Source organism: Pecten maximus, chromosome 8 (genome assembly GCF_902652985.1).
Source record: "Pecten maximus chromosome 8, xPecMax1.1, whole genome shotgun sequence".
Lineage (NCBI taxonomy): Eukaryota > Metazoa > Mollusca > Bivalvia > Pectinida > Pectinidae > Pecten > Pecten maximus.
This window is the reverse complement of record NC_047022.1, coordinates 32,585,819-32,604,409: the sequence shown is the minus strand read 5'-3', so window position 1 is coordinate 32,604,409 and position 18,591 is coordinate 32,585,819. Positions and strand designations below refer to the sequence as shown.

Here is an 18,591-nt window from a genome sequence, read left to right as displayed (position 1 = left end):
CGTTATGGGAGTTTGTAGCTTATTCATACACAAGGCCAAACAAAAAATAGGTTTGTTTCCTGTTAGATGTCGGGTTTTTAGATTGCCGGAACAAAGTCCTGGGAGCTATTGCTATACCCCTGCATTGGTGTCAGTGTCGGTATCGTCTATAGACTTGGTTTGTTTTGTTTAACATCCTTTAAGGTCATTTAAGGTCATTTAAGGACATGCCTGGTTTTGGAGGTGGAGGAAAGCCGGAGTACCAAGAGAAAAAAACACCGGCCTGTGGTCAGTACCAGGCAACTACCCCATGAGGGTTTCAAACTCATGACCAAGAGGTGGAGGGCTAGTGATAAAGTGTCGGGACACCTTAACCACTCTGCCACCGTGGCCCCTTGTTTGTAGCTATATAGACAGCTAGGTTAAAGCTTTTATAAAACATTGTTGTGTCAAAACTACAGAGGATGAAGCTTAGCTTCACTTGTTCCTTGTGACAAGACCTTCCATTGGTACTACATTTGCTGACCTTGTCCATGACCTTTGAACTACTTTTTAAAAACTGCTTGCAAATTTCAACTCGCTCAGTGAGCTATGTTGTCTTCTGACAACTTCCTGTGTGAAGTGATGTCAGTGATGTTATTATTTGTACAAGGCCAAGCCAACAGGTGTGTTTCAGGTGGGTTAGAAAAATGTCTTTGAAGAAAAATTTGTTCAAGAGTTGTATAGGAGGAGAATTATGACTTCAAACAGTGTTAATAAATTGTCATAAAAATAAGAAAGGCACAACAGTTTTGGCTGGTAGTTTTAACAGGAAACAAAGCAGTAATATTTTGTAACCAATATCAAGCTTTGTATTGTATGGATAAATTCTGTGAAGTTTTACATACAATACCCATCAACTACAGATCACTCTGACTTGTGTCTTCCAATTTACTTTCAGGCTCCATTTCTTTCTATTTATATGTTATTACATATTAAATATATCAACTATAGGTCACAGAAACTTTATCTTCTTATCTACTTTTCTGGTCTTTTTAACTTAATTTTCAATGAGTTGTTACATTGGAAGTTTTTATAGATTTTGTAAAAAAAAAAAAAAAAAAAAGGAAAAAAAAATGACCAAGAAGAATTCCAATTGATGTAGTCAAAACGGTCAGATTTCTTGATTTACTTTAGAATTAAGAATAAGATGTCATGTCTTGGAACAAACTACTGGGCATGCTTCGATGAAATAGTGGAAAGCAGCATTTTGTCTATGAGGAGTTAATGCTAAAAGGGAGGGTACAGACATTTAAAATTGGCAGATCTAATTTTAACAAAAAATTCATGCTACATTACTGTGTACATTTTAACCAAATTGTGTTGTTAACATGCCTACCCCATTGAGGATCTAAAGTTATAGGGACTGACCCCCTGGGGGCTGGGGAAGGGGTTAAAAATGAAAAATTGGATTTAAATAACTTCTTCACCCAGATTTCTTTTCGGATTTCAACTAAGTTTTGGTAGCAGCATCCGTATTCCACTGAGAAAAAAGTTGTACAAAGTCTATCCTGCCTTTAGGTTGAAATTAGGAACTGGTCATAATTTTGTATCATAATCTGAACTACTGATAGCCTCTAATGAAGATAATGATAAATGGTTATATATAATATGAGGCTGATGCTCCTAGGGGCAGAGAGGTGGAATCAAAAGGAATCAAATTAGCTTAATTGTTTTTCAGCATTAATAATTTGCAAATCACAAAAGATATATCAGAAATGATATCTAATAACAATATCTATGAATTTATTAAAAACATCATTGACCAGAAATTTTCCAGAAAAAGTCAGCCATATCAAGGAAAAGTTACCTGTGCAGAATATGAGTAGTCTGTAGTTGAAACAAATAATAAATTCCTTAAAGTACATTTGTTTGTGGGAAAATAAGGACTGAAAACATGTTGTACAGATATCAGTATTGTAACTTATCACAATGTTTCTTATCTGTGATCAGCAGAATTAAATGTTTTATGGGCAGGCCATCTGTAAATGTTCGTTTATATGCTGTCCAGCTGTAGATGTTGACCAACCATAAATATCCATGTGTAATCGGACCTGTTTTTATACTCTATGTCTAGTGTGCCTTTAACAGCATTTAGCAAGTCTGTGTTCCTTTAACAAATCACATTAAATGGGCTTGCTTCTCTCATCAAAATCATGAAAGTAGATGTTGCCAAAAAGCAGAGTGTGTCTAAAAATATCAGATACTTGTGAATTTGCCAATGTTTTGTTGGAAAGCATTTATATTCATCAATTTACACCTGTAACTCTATTGTCTTAATGTTTTAAAATTTTATTTCAGAAGATAAATGTAAATTTTAGTATGTACAAATGGAATCGTATATTGTGGTCAATCAATTTTAAGTTGGAAATCTTCGTAACATAACAACAAAGACGTAACTCCATTAGGAGTGTGAAGAAAGTTTTTTTTTTTCCTTGTGCTCGCTAATTTCCTACGCACTTTCCCTCGTGATTCCATCTGTTACCCATGCAGGTCATCAAGATAAAATACTGACAACTGCCTCCAACAACACTGTAGTTCTGGAATCTATGCCGTTTACAACTTCCAAAAATTTACTGTCAAAAATTGAAAAACGTGGTTCGGTAAAAATAATCGATTTCCCGTTGCTCTTTCTTGTGCTTTGCCGTCAGATTGCGGCTATATTCCTTGCGGATCAGCCATTTGAAATTTTATGTTTGTATTTTAAGTGTATTGACTCATTTTGGTAAAAGCTTTAAAGAGAAACATTTTTATGGGTGTAATTTGACAAGAGAACGAATGCTGTCGGTATTACTGTATGGATTCCTACGTTTATCTAATAGCATGCAAATGTGTTCAACAGCAAATTAGCGGTTGCATGCATACTGTTAACCAGAAAAGTCACACCACAGCTTGATGGCATGTAGCTATATATTGTGTGCATTATGTTAGTGGTATGCTCTTAAAGCAAAGCTAATACCCTGCTAACGAGAATCTGTTAGGTTTACAATGTAGATGAGAAAGTGTTGAAGAATTGAAATCAAGGTACACAGACAAAAACGTACCGTTCATTCTTGTTATTAAATTAAAAAGATATATTTGAAAAATAATATTTATTATTTTGAGTGAAGTTTTAATGCATAGTATAATTTAATGTTATAGGGATTGTGTAAATTAAAACTTTGCCTAATAAGTATCATCAAAATCTCCTGTATGTTTCAGATGTAATTGTCTTTGTAAGGATAAATATTTATATGTCAGTGCAAATGACATAACATTTGATCTAGTATTTGATAAAAAGAAGTTCCAAATTTAATTAATTGAAAAATCCCAGTCGATAGTCCATTTGTGAAAATACACTTAATTTCTCAACATTTCCAGTACTGATTAAATTACATGATGGGAAGCATTGACCTCAACCTTACACTCTCTAATGCTCCTTTGACTTGTGTTAATCCTTCAACTCTCTAATCCTCCTTTGACTTGTGTTAATCCTTCAACTCTTTAATGCTCCTTTGACTTGTGTTAATCCTTCAACTCTTTAACACTCCTTTGACTTGTGGTATTCCTTCAACTTTTTAATCCTCCTTTGACTTGTGTTAATCCTTCAACTCTTTAATGCTCCTTTGACTTGTGTTAATCCTTCAACTCTTTAACACTTCTTTGACTTGTGTTAATCCTTCAACTCTTTAACACTCCTTTGACTTGTGTTAATCCTTCAACTCTCTAATCCTCCTTTGACTTGTGTTAATCCTTCAACTCTTTAATGCTCCTTTGACTTGTGGTAATCCTTCAACTCTTTAATGCTCCTTTGACTTGTGTTAATCCTTCAACTCTTTAACACTTCTTTGACTTGTGTTAATGCTTCAACTCTCTAATGCTCCTTTGACTTGTGTTAATCCTTCAACTCTTTAATGCTCCTTTGACTTGTGTTAATCCTTCAACTCTTTAATGCTCCTTTGACTTGTGTTAATCCTTCAACTCTTTAATGCTCCTTTGACTTGTGTTAATCATTCAACTCTGTCATGCTCCTTTGACTTGTGTTAATCCTTCAACTCTTTAATGCTCCTTTGACTTGTGTTAATCCTTCAACTCTTTAATGCTCCTTTGACTTGTGTTAATCCTTCAACTCTTTAATGCTCCTTTGACTTGTGTTAATCCTTCAATTATTTAATGCTCCTTTGACCTATTTTATTACTTCAACTCTTTATTGCACCTTTGACCTATTTTATTCCTTCAAATCTTGCATTGCTTTATTGACCTGTGCTGTTTACTCTTATTCACGATAATATTGGAAATCTTTTTTAAGGTCCTTCTGAAAGGGTTTGACCTTTTCTGGTTTTGTTTAGGTTGTAAACGTCTTTTAAATACTGATCTGCTAATTTCTTAATTTTTGATTTTGTTTTTTTAGCTCACCATCATCAGATGGTGGGCTATTCAAATCGCCTTGCATCCGTGGTCTGCCGTCCGTCCGTAAACAATTCTTGTTATCGCTATTTCTAAGAAAGTACTGAAGGGACCTTTTTCAAATTTCATATGTAAGTTACCCTTGGTATGTAGTTATGCATATTGCATTTTGGGACCAGTCAGACAACAACATGGCCGACAGGCAGCCATCTTGGATTTTGACAATTGAAGTTTGTTATCGCTATTTCTCAGAAAGTACTGAAGGGATCTTTCTGAAATTTCATATGTAGGTTGCCCTTGGTCCGACAGGCAGCCATCTTGCATTTTGACAATTGAAGTTTGTTATCGCTATTTCTCAGAAAGAACTGAAGGGATCTTTCTGAAATTTGATATATAGGTTGCCCTTGGTCCCTAGTTGTGCATATTTCATTTTGGGACCAGTCAGATAACAACATGGTCGACAGGCAGCCCAGGCCTCAAATTTAACGTTTTTTGTCACTTGCTAAAAACAGCAAGTGCCCAAAATTTCTACTTGCTAAAATACATTTTTTTCTTGCTATTAAGCCTTAGTTTGTATGTAAAGATGTATATCAATATAAATGTACATGTTACTGTAGTATAAACATTATAGTAATAGCTAACCACATATTTTCGTAAATCAATTTATTAATGGTATCATGCATTACTTAACTATGGTAATACAGTCTCAGATACAAGCAGTTTGTAAATTGAAGAGTCAAGAAACTTCTATGATAAAGTTGATGATTAAGAAGAGAATATATAATATATACTAGTTTAAACATTGAAAATTGAACTACAATGTATTGAAAATTTTTAATGAATTTATAGTATATATATTATGAAAGGCCCAATACACCTAAATGTGTTTCTGGCATCCATTATCCTATTGTTTTATTTGCATTTTATGCACTTTTTAACTTTGAAGAACTTATCCTGAAAAATTAAAATGAACAAGAAGTTATCACTTAGTGTGAGCAAATTCTTTAATAAGTGATAGTTATTATTTATTTATTTGATCATGATTTCTGTTTGATTTTTATGAACATCTGTCATACCATGTAAATCATGCCGATCTGTTGAACAGTCTAGTCGCTGTCGGTTCGGTAACTCGTCGTTCCGTTACAGAATGTCTGGTATTCATATACATCAAATAGTGAACATTTGAATTGTAAATAAATAAAAAAAATCATAGATTTTCTGAAGAAATCTCTTTCCGATAATTAAAACAAGCCGATCATGCAGGATGACGACCTTCGATCTAGGTTATTACCTAACCTGAATAATGTGTAGCGATCTCAATTATAGGTGCAATCATATGCTACCGAACGTACAGTGTAAATTCTTTGTGTTTACCTCATTATGATATGAGATGCGTGTCAAAACTCTTGGTCAGTTAATATAAACACAAATTTCGTGTTTTTCACGTTGAAATTGATTTTGAGATTGAATCATTATTCTTGCCTTTTTTTGTCAGGTGTCACTTCATCACTATTGCATGTGTCACTAGTTTGCCTTTTAAAAAAGTCCTAATTTTTCTAGCAGACGTATTTTTTGCCATGACTAGACCACTCTGACAGACGCTTGTAACATTAGGGCTAAGTCCAGTAAGTTTCAAACGTTTATGTGAATGTGCACAGGTGAATCCACTCACTGATAAAAGCCAGTGCATATTATTTCTACTTGCTAATCTCGGAATTCAGCTCGCAAATAGCGAGTAATAAAGCCTTAAATTCGAGGCTTGCAGCCATCTTGGATTTTGACAACTTGAGTTTGTTATCGCTAATTCTCAGAAAGAACTGAATTGATCTTTCTCAAATTTGATATATAGGTTGCCCTTGGTCCCTAGTTATGCATATTTTATTTTGGGACCAGTCGGATAACAACATGGCCAACAGACAGCCATCTTGGATTTTGACAACTGAAGTTTGTTATCGCTATTTATCAGAAGGTACTGAAGGGATCTTTCTCAAATTTCATATGTAGGTTCCCCTTGGTCCGTTGTATTGCATTTTTGGACCAATCTGAAAACATTGTCGATAGACAGCCATTATCGCTAAATCTCAAATTTCATATATAAGTTCCCCTTGTTTGAAAAGTAATGGAGGTATGTTTCTCAATTTACACAGATTAGTAAGAGGAAGGGAAAAATAGAGAAAAGATCGATCTGACATGGAACCTATAAAGATCATTCAATGGTGGGCGCCAAGATCCTTCTGGGATCTCTTGGGGTTTTTTTTGCTGATTACATCAACATCTTTACGATGTACTGGTTTTTTTTTGTAAAATAATCATTATCATGCAAAACACAGGACTTTGAATAGAACATCCAAATTGTTTTAAAATTATTATAAATTAACTCGGAGAGCCAGCTGAGAAATAACTCGTGTCCAATGGCCCAGTGCTAAAAAATTTGGTCTGTGGGCAAGTAAATATTGATGATTACCTGCCTGATTGACATGTGCAAAACTGAACCACTGTTTCACTTTTGGGCAAATACTTTTGATCCCAAGCTTGCCTGAATGACCAGTGATGCTGAAATTATTTTTCCTTCCCTGAAGCATTTCACTGTCTTTAGACATGTAGTCTTAATTCATTTAAAAATACATTGTCTTACTAGGTAAATTAACCTATTAATATTGCAACACAGACTTTTCTAATGACATTGACAGTTTCCAACATCAAGGTTGAATTTGTCACAGCAGGGTCTTGTTAAATGATCCTTTTCCTTACTTTTCTGTTACAACTGAAATTGGGAGCAAGGTTGACCATGATCACAGCAATGTTTTGTTAAATAATTCTTTTTCGCACATTTCTGTTACAGCTGAGATTGGGACCAAGGTTGAGGCGCTAGTGAGTGGTAAATGGTAAGTACATGCCCCATTACAGACGTGTCCTGACCTACATGTGTCCTGTTACATAGACATCTCACACCTTTATGTTGTCGGTTCCTGATAGTTGCTGACATGGTGCCCGTATGGACCATGGGGCTCGTGTACTGAGTTGGCTCCCTGGGAGTTATGTGTCTGTACGTAACCAACTCTGCCCTCTGTAGGTTAGTACGGGACCTCAAATCCTGGAGCCTATTGATTTTACAGTCCATCAAAACATCGGGGTGCAGGGGAGACCAGCACATAAAATTCACAGCTACAAATTTTCTTTTGCTATTTTTCGTGGTACGTTTTAAATGTCTCCACAATATTGCTTAACTGGAGAGTTATTGACTTGATATCTTAACCCAATAGTAATTGACATGATATCTTATAGGTATTGACATGATATCTTATAGGTATTGATATGATATCTTATAGGTATTGATATGATATCTTAATTCCATAGTAATTGACATGGTATCTTAACTCCATAGTAATTGACATGATATCTTAACTCCATAGTAATTGACTTGATATCTTAACTCGATAGTAATTGACATGATATCTTAACTCCATAGTAATTGACATGGTATCTTATCTCCATAGTAATTGACATGGTATCTTATCTCCATAGTAATTGACATGGTATCTTAACTCCATAGTAATTGACATGGTATCTTATCTCCATAGTAATTGACATGATATCTTAACTCCATAGTAATTGACATGGTATCTTAACTCCATAGTAATTGACATGATATCTTAACTCCATAGTAATTGACATGGTATCTTAACTCCATAGTAATTGACATGGATATCTTAACTCCATAGTAATTGACATGGTATCTTAACTCCATAGTAATTGACATGATATCTTAACTCCATAGTAATTGACATGGTATCTTAACTCCATAGTAATTGACATGATATCTTAACTCCATAGTAATTGACATGGTATCTTAACTCCATAGTAATTGACATGGTATCTTAACTCCATAGTAATTGACATGGTATCTTAACTCCATAGTAATTGACATGGTATCTTAACTCCATAGTAATTGACATGGTATCTTAACTCCATAGTAATTGACATGGTATCTTAACTCCATAGTAATTGACATGGTATCTTATCTCCATAGTAATTGACATGGTATCTTATCTCCATAGTAATTGACATGGTATCTTAACTCCATAGTAATTGGCATGGTATCTTAACTCCATAGTAATTGACATGGTATCTTAACTCCATAGTAATTGACATATCTTAACTCCATAGTAATTGACATGATATCTTAACTCCATAGTAATTGGCATGATATCTTAACTCCATAGTAATTGACATGATATTTTAACTCCATAGTAATTGGCATGATATCTTAACTCCATAGTAATTGACATGATATCTTATCTCTATAGTAATTGACATGATATCTTAACTCCATAGTAATTGACATGGTATCTTAACTCCATAGTAATTGACATGATATCTTATCTCTATAGTAATTGACATGGTATCTTAACTCCATAGTAATTGACATGGTATCTTAACTCCATAGTAATTGACATGTTATTTTAACTCCATAGTAATTGACATGATATCTTAACTCCATAGTAAGTGACATGATATCTTAACTCCATAGTAAGTGACATGATATCTTAATTGTAGTTTCTATGTCACCAGGGGTACATGTTATATTCTGAAATAATTAAAACAGAAAATGGTTACTGTGGAGGTTTTTTTAAATACCCTTTCATCAGTGTAAATTCATCACAAGTTCAAAATTTCTAATTGGTTAACATTTTGTTATATTGAAATAATCAAGTGTCAATGAAGTATTGGACAATGTTGGTTTCAAGTATGGAAAGTAATGATTTTTTTTCATTATGAAAATATATCAGTTTGAAAACAGGACAAACATTCAATGAAACAGTAAAATTACATACAAGATTTTCAGTAGTCTTCAGGATAACATTCATCAAGTTGGTACTATTATTGTTTGGAAATATGTTTAATTTTAAACACAAACAGTGACCTATAAACTAAATTTAGTAATCTATTCTAAAATGTGACTTATATCTTCATTTTAGTAAACTGTTCTAAAATATTTGGTAAATGTGGTAAGTGTATTAATGGGAATATATCCCTCCATCTTAATTCGTTCTGCTATTTCCTGAAAAATATGTTCTACCAACACAACTGCATAATTGCCGTACATATATATTTATTTATATGTATTTCTAAAATAATTTGACAATGAGGGGGGATAAAAAAAACTACATAGTTCAGTAGATCATTACATTCACAGTGACTGAAACTGACATACCTGGTACTTGGTATAAATGCCCAAACAGATTTAGTATTTTATTTGATTATATTGATCTAGAGAAATTTGACAAATCAAACAAACTTCATCAAAATTTAACACTTTGTAAACTTAGAATAAACCTTTAATAAACAAGTAAAACAGATGATCTTTTTCTATGCAGTGTGAAATTTCTGAGGTCTCTTCCTTCAAACAGTGTGTAGCGTTATGTATGGATTTGTGACGACTAGACTTGAGGAGTGTTGCTTGTCATGAAAACTAGATGAGTGTGGTGCCCTACTAATATCACTACTGCAGGCAGAACCAAGTCAAGGATAAGGCCGCCTAGGATGGCCGCCAAGTCAAAATTAGACAAATTCAATTTTACAAATAACACAGGGCCCATTTTAATTTGAGTCCTCGAGTCATTAGCAGTGGAAAGTTTACTAGTTACCGAGACACTGAAGACAAGGAGAAAATCCCTAGCAAGCCTTTCTCTTGTGGTCAGATACGTAACAGTATTGATTGTAAAACTCAGATAACACAGTTGTTGAAATATTCAAAATTGTCAGTCTGATAAATTGTAGCTGTATGCTTCACACGGTTAGCCTTGACCTTGGGGTATAGATTTGGGAAGTGATATATGAGGCACCTAAGTTTTGCAGACTCATGCCTTTAGAACATGACTGGATTTCTCCAGTTTTGTTTCGATTCTTAAAGTTGGAATGGTTAGTTAAGCATATCTGGTAAAAATCATGAAATTATTAATGAAATCTTTCATTAATAAAGAAAACCCAAGGAACTAGTATATATGTAGTTTCAACATTTGAGTATTATTAAAATAGAGTTTCAACATATTTCATCATGAAAGGAAATAGTTAAATAACATACACTTTTATTCCTTCTGTAACAGACCCATGACACCTCTAATTTAAAATAGGGAGTGGGCTTAATACAAAAAAGAAAAATTGTAATGACCAGCAGTATACATATGTGATCATATATGACCAGCAGTATATGTCTGTGTTTGGTCGTATGACCAGCAGTATACATGTACAGCTGTACCATGTATTTGGTTGAAGTAACTGATGGATAATTTTGATGTGCAAAATATAAGGTTTGCAGTGTTCGAAAGTGAAGATGGTCCAATGGCCAGAGGCTATTGAAAACCTGGTAGGTCTATGTAAAATTTCAAAGTTTTGGCCCCATTGGCTATGCAAAGTTTGAGTCCTGACATACATTACAATTCATGTAAACAACATTCCAATATTTTCTAACAAATGATCCTATGAAATCAGAGCTTACAATAGAGTTTGTTTTACCCATATGATAATTTGCTTGATGTTGCAAGTGTTTGCATGACAGTTATGCTACTTTCAACAATATGTTTACAAAATGGGTCTATGGAAAAATAACTTGGGCTATGGGATTTCAATTTTCTGTGGACATATTGTCTAAGGAATTTTCATATATACTTTCATACACTGGGTTTGAGGCTTTTTTTTTGTAGCATTTTTAGCCCCAATCCTGTTTTGGTACTGCATGTATAAAAAATAGCACTTATCTTTTAAGATGTTACAATACAAAGTTTAATTCATCTTATTTGGGCTGGAAGAACTATTGAATGCAAGTCTGTTTCATAACTGAATATGTAACGACCATTTAGGGGGGTTAAGTCTGATATATGAAACCTGTAAAATTAAAACAGACATTTTAAAGTACAGCTGCCAGAAACAGTTTTATATGTTATCAACCAGAGCCAATGTTTGTCAAACGAGAAGCTTAGATATGATAATAAAACCTCTTTATTGGTGTATATTCTAGCTTTCTCGTCTCGGATACGACAGTAGAATTTTAGTGTCACCCTATTCTTTCTTTGAAATAATTGGAAGTTTAGTGATATGTATAATAGGAATGTTTTTCTTTTTTTTCAAAAATAACAATTCTAAACTTGAAAACCATTTCCTTTAACTCAATTTACATAGTTGACATTTAACTACATATGTCATAGTGTAACACTGCAGATTGACTTTATGTTCAAAGTCTTGATGGCTTCCGGAAGATTTCCAATGATTTTAGGGGGGGGAAAACTAAAATATGTCAGAATATCTCTAGACTCAGTAGGAATAAAAGTTTTTTATGCGAACAATCAGTATTAAGGCTTTATGACCTTTTGCTGTAAAAACCTTTCTATTGGCATCTTGCTTCATCCGTCGTCATCCGTCGTCTTCCGACATGCACCATCCAACTTTTCACATTTCAAACTTCTCAAGTTACACCAGTGGTATTCAGATCTAACTTGCCTGAAATGCTCATGGTAATTTTTTGGGACAGTCCAAAATCCAAGATGGCTGAAAATTGGTGAGGATCTTAAGGAAAGGAATTCAATAAATTGTTGTTATTTATCAACCGCATAAAATATTTCACATGGTAGCCATGGTGGCCATTTTGCAACATGATTGCGCAATCGTGGTTTTCATTAACAGCACTTATTTTAAATTTTCCAAGTTTCACCAGTGGAATTCAGTTCTTAACTCTCCTGAAGTGATTCCTAGATGGTTTTGACCAATTGTTGTTATTTTTTGGTTGATCCAAAATCCAAATTGGCCACCATAGCAGCCATCTTGAAAAACACATTTTTAACTTCATCTCAAACTTTTCTGTAATTATCTGACATGATCCTGACAAAGTGTTGTTAATGTTACTTTTGGAGTTATTTTGAAATCTTAAGATGGCCACCATGGCCACAACCTTGAAAAACGCATTTCAAACTTCTTCTCAAAGTCCATCTGTGAAGTTCAGCTCATACTTGTATGAAATGATCCTGACATGGTCTTGACCAAGTGTTGTTAACATTACTTTTTGGGTCGGTCCAAAATCCAGGATGGCCACCACTTAGTCAATAGCACCATTATGATTGCCACTGAGTATGTATACTGCTTTTGTACATGTACTAAAGTCTTTAAAGTCAAATAACCCTTAAGGCCCATTGGCCTCCTGTTAGATGATCTGAACAAGTGAAAATCCAGTTCAAAATATTATTTTTGATTTTGTTAAAACTGATTACACTATTAAAATTCATGCTAAACATAATCTTGTTGACAACATCTGAATTGTTTGACCTAAACAATTTGTTTATTATAACAGGTATCCTGGAGTAGTGGTCAAGGTCAACTCTACTGATGGCAAGTGGAAGGTCAAGTTTGACAATAATCCCAAGGACAAGTATGATAAATGGTGAGTGTTAATAGTTTCACATTATCTGCAATCGTAGATAGATCTTAAATAGAATTCAGTTTAAAAACAAACCATTGTGATAAACAGGATGTCCCAGTACAAATTGATAGGACTGTGTTAATGATGAATACAGAAATGGGATGCATCAGGTTTTACAGGTAAATAAGGGGTCATCTTGATCCCGACCAAATTCTATCCGGTTTGATATTGAATTAGGTGTCACCTTCATCTTGAGCAATAGTTACAGTGTTTTTTAAGAGGTCATCTCAATCATAAATTTTGTCAACATATCCGATTCAAGGATAAATTAGGGGTCACTTTGGTCCAAAGTGATACGAATCAGGATTTGTAGATTCATACTCCGAAATCTGATAACTAGGGAAATGAAAGTAAGGTTTTGAACATTCCTGGAATAGTATTCCACTTAATCAAATGGCAAACCAAATTATAACAAAGTATTTCTCTTGATTTTCTATCGGCTTCAATAACTTTCCTTGAGTACATCAATTTATAGCTACTACTATTGAGTATAGATTTTTCATCTTCAAGATCTCCAGAATGTTTAGTCAGTGACTCCATTTATATGACTGGAATACATTCAGATAGCATTAAAAGGAGAAAAACATCTCCAATTTCAACAATAAGACTGAATTAGGTAAAAGAACATTACAAAAGATATCAATAGTATCAGGGTTAGTGTTGAAGCCGTTGAGAAATTAAAAGGATGCCCCTTATTTCAAAATACCCTGCAGGTAGGGACTAAGAGTTGTACCTACTGGTGGCACCCATTGCATGATTATAAGAGGCAACTGAATTTGAGATCTTATCTTTTCTCTTTCTAAACAACTTTCTTCTTCCTAATGTCTCCCTTGACACTACCTCACTTTTGACCTTTAGTTGAGCATTTGCCTCCGTGAGGAAGGCTTTGGTTGTTGTCCCCTGGCCGAGACATACCAGAGTATAAAAAAAGGTAGTTTCTGCTCCTGCTTATAATTAACGCTCAGCATTTTAGAACTGGAACGATTGGTTCGCCCGTTGTCAGTATAATGTGACCGGGTGGGGTGTATTATTTGATGTTTTCAGTAGTATGCTTCAGTGAGGTAGCACTATAAAGTCAGCATCAGTTCCAAGTTATTACAAGGAGACAAACATACCACAGCCTCCCAAAATACACACCCATACACCTCACGCATGCACCTTGCCCACAAGGGAGGCTGTCCGTAAATGACCTTAGCTGTTTAGCAATACTAAACCAAACTAATAAACCAAACTAAAACTTCTTTTCAATAAATCAATGTAAACAATACATAGGAACACAAGTTAATCTTAAAATGACCCCATTTGTAAAACCTCAAATCCTGATCAATGCCAGAAATGTTTTGTTCAGACTGTCATAGCTTTCTTTTCCAGAACTTTGTCATAGGCCAATAAATATTTATTGTAATCACTACCATCTATAGGTCAGATAGCACTATTGGTTATGAGGGCTGAATTTTCAGGAAAGTCTCCAGTTTTGACAATTTAATACTTTCTTTATGATCCCCAAAGTTATCATTGTCGGTAAAGAAATATTAGACATGATTTCATTGGCTGTTGAAGTTCTTTATCTGAACAGTGCCCATATAGCTTTCAATTTAACTACACAGGTTTTGGCCACAAAGCGCTTTGTCTTTATCAATTAAGAAGTTCACTATGATTGTCATTGGCTGTTGTAGCTGTTTAGATGGTGTGTAGCCTACAGTTTTACTGTTTAACTACCTATGTTTTAGTCACATGGCCTTGCTCTTGTCCACACATTATTGTAGTAAGGAAAAGCTTGTCAGGAACCTGTGCTATTCAGAGAAATCACACCTGGCCTGCTAATTTTCTCCCGCGCCATATCACGGAAGTGTTTGGCTATAATGGAATCGAGTAGATATGTCAGGCAGGGCTTTTCTTGTTGTGTGTTCTTACAGTATAACAACACAGCAGGGAATTACAAATTTATTTCTTGTTAAGTGATTAAGTATTTATGAGCAGTGTTGCTAGGGTTGAACAGAGAAATTGAAGCTCTGGTACTCAACACAATTCTCTGTCTTACTTGTAAAATTACTGTAGTCCCTGAAGGGCTATCATTGAGGACTAGGAAATTATCTGGTTCTAGTGGGCTTCCATCAACTCTACATACCAGTCAGTTTCAATATCTCCATCTCTGGCAATCCAAATGACTTTTGGTCCTACCATTTTATTGGTCAGCTCAAAATGGTTCCACAAATTTGTGATGGTGCTGTAAATATTTGATTATTTTTGCACCGTTTATTGTATAAAGCGATACTAGGGAAGCATACATCTTCCTAGTCTGAACATCTCGCAGTCGGAGCCTTGCAGCTTTACAACTTCTGGAAGAAGATGGAACATTTTATGGTTTCTCTCAGACTCACAGTCATAAAAGTTGTTGCATTTGTTAAAATTACCATCTATTGTTGAGAATGGACTTGCTTACATACGTGCCACGTCCTACAGAGTATTGCTGATGTGCTCCATCACAAACCACAGTCAACAAACATGGTCGGCAATGCTAATTACAAAAAAAAAAGAGGTTTCAGTTGATCAAAAGTGCAAACATTTTTGGATTGTTATCAATCTCTGCATCTCCGTGATAATAAATTCAGCTTGAAGTTTATAATATCTGCTAATTCATGCTGTGGTTGATTTTGTAGTAACACTCTCAGCACAAAGTAGTGAGGTGGTTCCTTGTGGACTTGTTTCTGTATCAAATGTATTTAATAATAGAAAAAAATAACAGCTTTTGTATATGTATATATATTTATATATATCAAGAAAAAAGTTTGTGTCCATTTAGAGTTGGATATATAAAAAAAAAACTTTCTAGCGCATTCACAGCTCTTGCTGCTCTTCAGGAAAGTTTAATTTTGAAAGGACAACTTGATAATTACGTCACACTGTACATTCGTTCACAAAACAAGTTTATAAAGTTGAGCCATTTTTACTATGGTCTATTGAGACTAGGTTTTAATATTTTCTTTAGCTGGTCCTCTTTTTTCTATATATATGTATAAAAAGAAAAATCTGACGTGACTAAAGTACTGTTGTATCCAGGTGCCAAGATGTGACAAAAGTACCGAAGAGGGATTATCGAGTTTTTCTTTTTCTTTATGTATAATTTTACCCGTAGGGATCATACTTAACAATTTCATTATATATACATTTTATATACTGTTTTTTGGAAATTGATGAGATGTCAACATGGGGTTTATTGATGACGATGATTAAAGGCACACTTTGTGTATAGCGTCAGACACATTAGTATCATATTTAGTGGTCTGTGGTCCATAAACAATACAATTTGAGCATGTTTCATAATAAAATGGTTAGTGACCAGTTAAGAAAAAGGAGGAAGTTATTTTAGAGGTTTCTTACACCTTGCATCAATTTAATTTGAGTTTGTTTTCCTCCTGACTATCAGTAAAAAATGATATATTTGTAGTTAGGGCCACACATAAAAAAATCCAGTAGTGTTCACTCAGTTGGCTTGTCTTTTCTGATCTTTTTCCACATGAATTCTAAAGTCTGTTTGTTTCCATATAAATTTCAACATTACTATTCAATCTCCTTCGATTATGTAATTTTACCCCTAATTTCATGTTTCATTGAATTCCAATAAGAAGCTAAAACTGATGTCCTTTCGTCCTTTTCTTCACATTTATCTGGACCTATGTTCTTCACTATGATCATTAGTGATTGGCTATAAATCTAAATCAACTTTATTAGCACTTTCATAATCACAATGTAATTTGATGGCTAAACATGAACAAAATAGATATAAAAATAAACTTTATCTACTTAATCAAAATGGATGCAGGCCTGTATTCCTCAGCTCTAATGAATGTTTAATAAATAAACATGTCTGAAGTGAAGTATGATCCTTGTATTTGAAAATATGATATTTGTAAAATTTGTGGAATCGCTTAGAGTTGGGTTGAAGATATCTGCAATCTGGAGATAGAAGATACTGAAGTTCAGCTTCCTGGTATTGGGGTTATGCATGGTCAGACATATATCGGGGGTCCAATCCACCATTGTTCTAGTTTACATAAGGTCCCAGATAGGATATGCAGGTTTAAGTTGTGCGACTAAGATTCCACTAAATATGTTTAAATCTTTTGATAAATATTTTCATGAACCTTGAGTAACATATTGATTTATAGAAAATATGTATAAAAGAAATAAATTCTTACAGAAAATATCATGAAAGAAAGATTATAGATGTATGTCTGTTAGAAATAAAATATTTCAGAAAATATGTCTCGGAGAAAAAAAAATCAGAAAAATAAGTCTTTAAAAGCAATCCAGATAATATGTTTCAAAGAAATGAAATTTTAAAAAAAAAGGCACAAAAAATAAGGTATCAGGAATCGAAGTGTGGAAGATTGGAAGTGTGTAACAAAATAAAAAAATTATGGAAAATTTGTCTCAAGAAATAGAGATTCTGTAAAAGGTTTCTCAAAGAAATAAAAAAAAATATAGAGTATGTTTTGAAGGAAGAAAATATTTGAAAAGATATATGTCCTGAAGAAATCATTGTAGAAAATATGTATATCTCAATGATTAAGAATCGTCAAAAAATGAAGAGGAAAAAATTTACAATTTATGTACAAGAAATAGACAATTTTTCTTGTAAGCAAAATATGCTTCTATTTTTTTGAAGTGAAAACCACAAGTGAAAAAAATAGATATTGGTATACTCTGTGATTTAGGGTGAATCGTTAATATTTCTATTTAGTACAAAGTACAACGAGGTTAGAAGGTTTATATCCAAGTTGCTTTATTACACTGTTAATGACCTTGTTTATAGGGGTAAGAAAAAACAATAGGAATTGCATTGTTTTGTGTTACATGGACACTGTATATAAAATACCCATAAACAGGAGGAGAAATACAGATATTGCCTTTTGACACCACTACTTCCAGTTCGTGTTCGGAATCCGTTGTTTTAAGTCCTTCTACATCTTATTGTATGTATTAAGGAGAAGGTTTCTCTGCCAGATATTGTGCCCAGTCATGTGACTTGTATATGGTGCTCGACCAATAATAGCTGAAATATACTTCGGGCAACCTCACGGGAAGTGGTGAAGACAGAGCATTGTACTCAGACCCACCCTTGCGACCTCTTCCCCAACTGTAAATGTGCAAGAAGACAGGCCAAGACACTTATAATGTGTAGAAGAACTTAGATTAATTTATGCTTCAGTGCATAAGTCAGGTCTCTGAAGACAGTCTTCTTTGCCACCTAATGGAAAGCAAGCTTTTATTTACACAATGAGAGTATTTAAATCTAATGGTCATAATTGCTTAGCCCTTCAAGTATTTAAGAAGCAAATTAAAGGGAAACCTTAGGGAGTATCGCTTGACTTGGGGGCTGGACCACTTATCCATTTGTCAAAGGAAATTATATGCGCCATTGACACTGATGAAATTTTAATTAGTATGCTTGTGTGTCCCTTGGATACATTCTTCTCGGGCAGCCCCCTACAGATAGTACTCTTATTGACAACCACACAGTCATATCTGCTGTGTAATATTCCTTACACAAAAGCTTTTTGTGAGGGTGTGACATAAAATGGCACATGTATTTCTGCCGCTATCATATACAACCTGATAGCCAGGACAATATTTTTTTGTTTCCATCTCTGAATTATGGTCTATTATAATATAAACTGGTACAACTGATTTTCAATAATCCTTTAAATAGGAAA

At 34.0% G+C, this 18,591-nt stretch overlaps 1 protein-coding gene across 1 annotated transcript in view; it reads left to right on the top strand.

The window, feature by feature from the left end:
- The window catches only part of LOC117333233 (ATPase MORC2-like), a 75,227-nt gene that overhangs the window by 38,047 nt on the left and 18,589 nt on the right, over positions 1 to 18,591 (top strand). Inside the window, 2 exon segments of the mRNA XM_033892424.1 lie at positions 7,247 to 7,289; positions 12,746 to 12,835. Of these exon segments, the coding sequence (XP_033748315.1) occupies positions 7,247 to 7,289; positions 12,746 to 12,835 (133 nt within the window).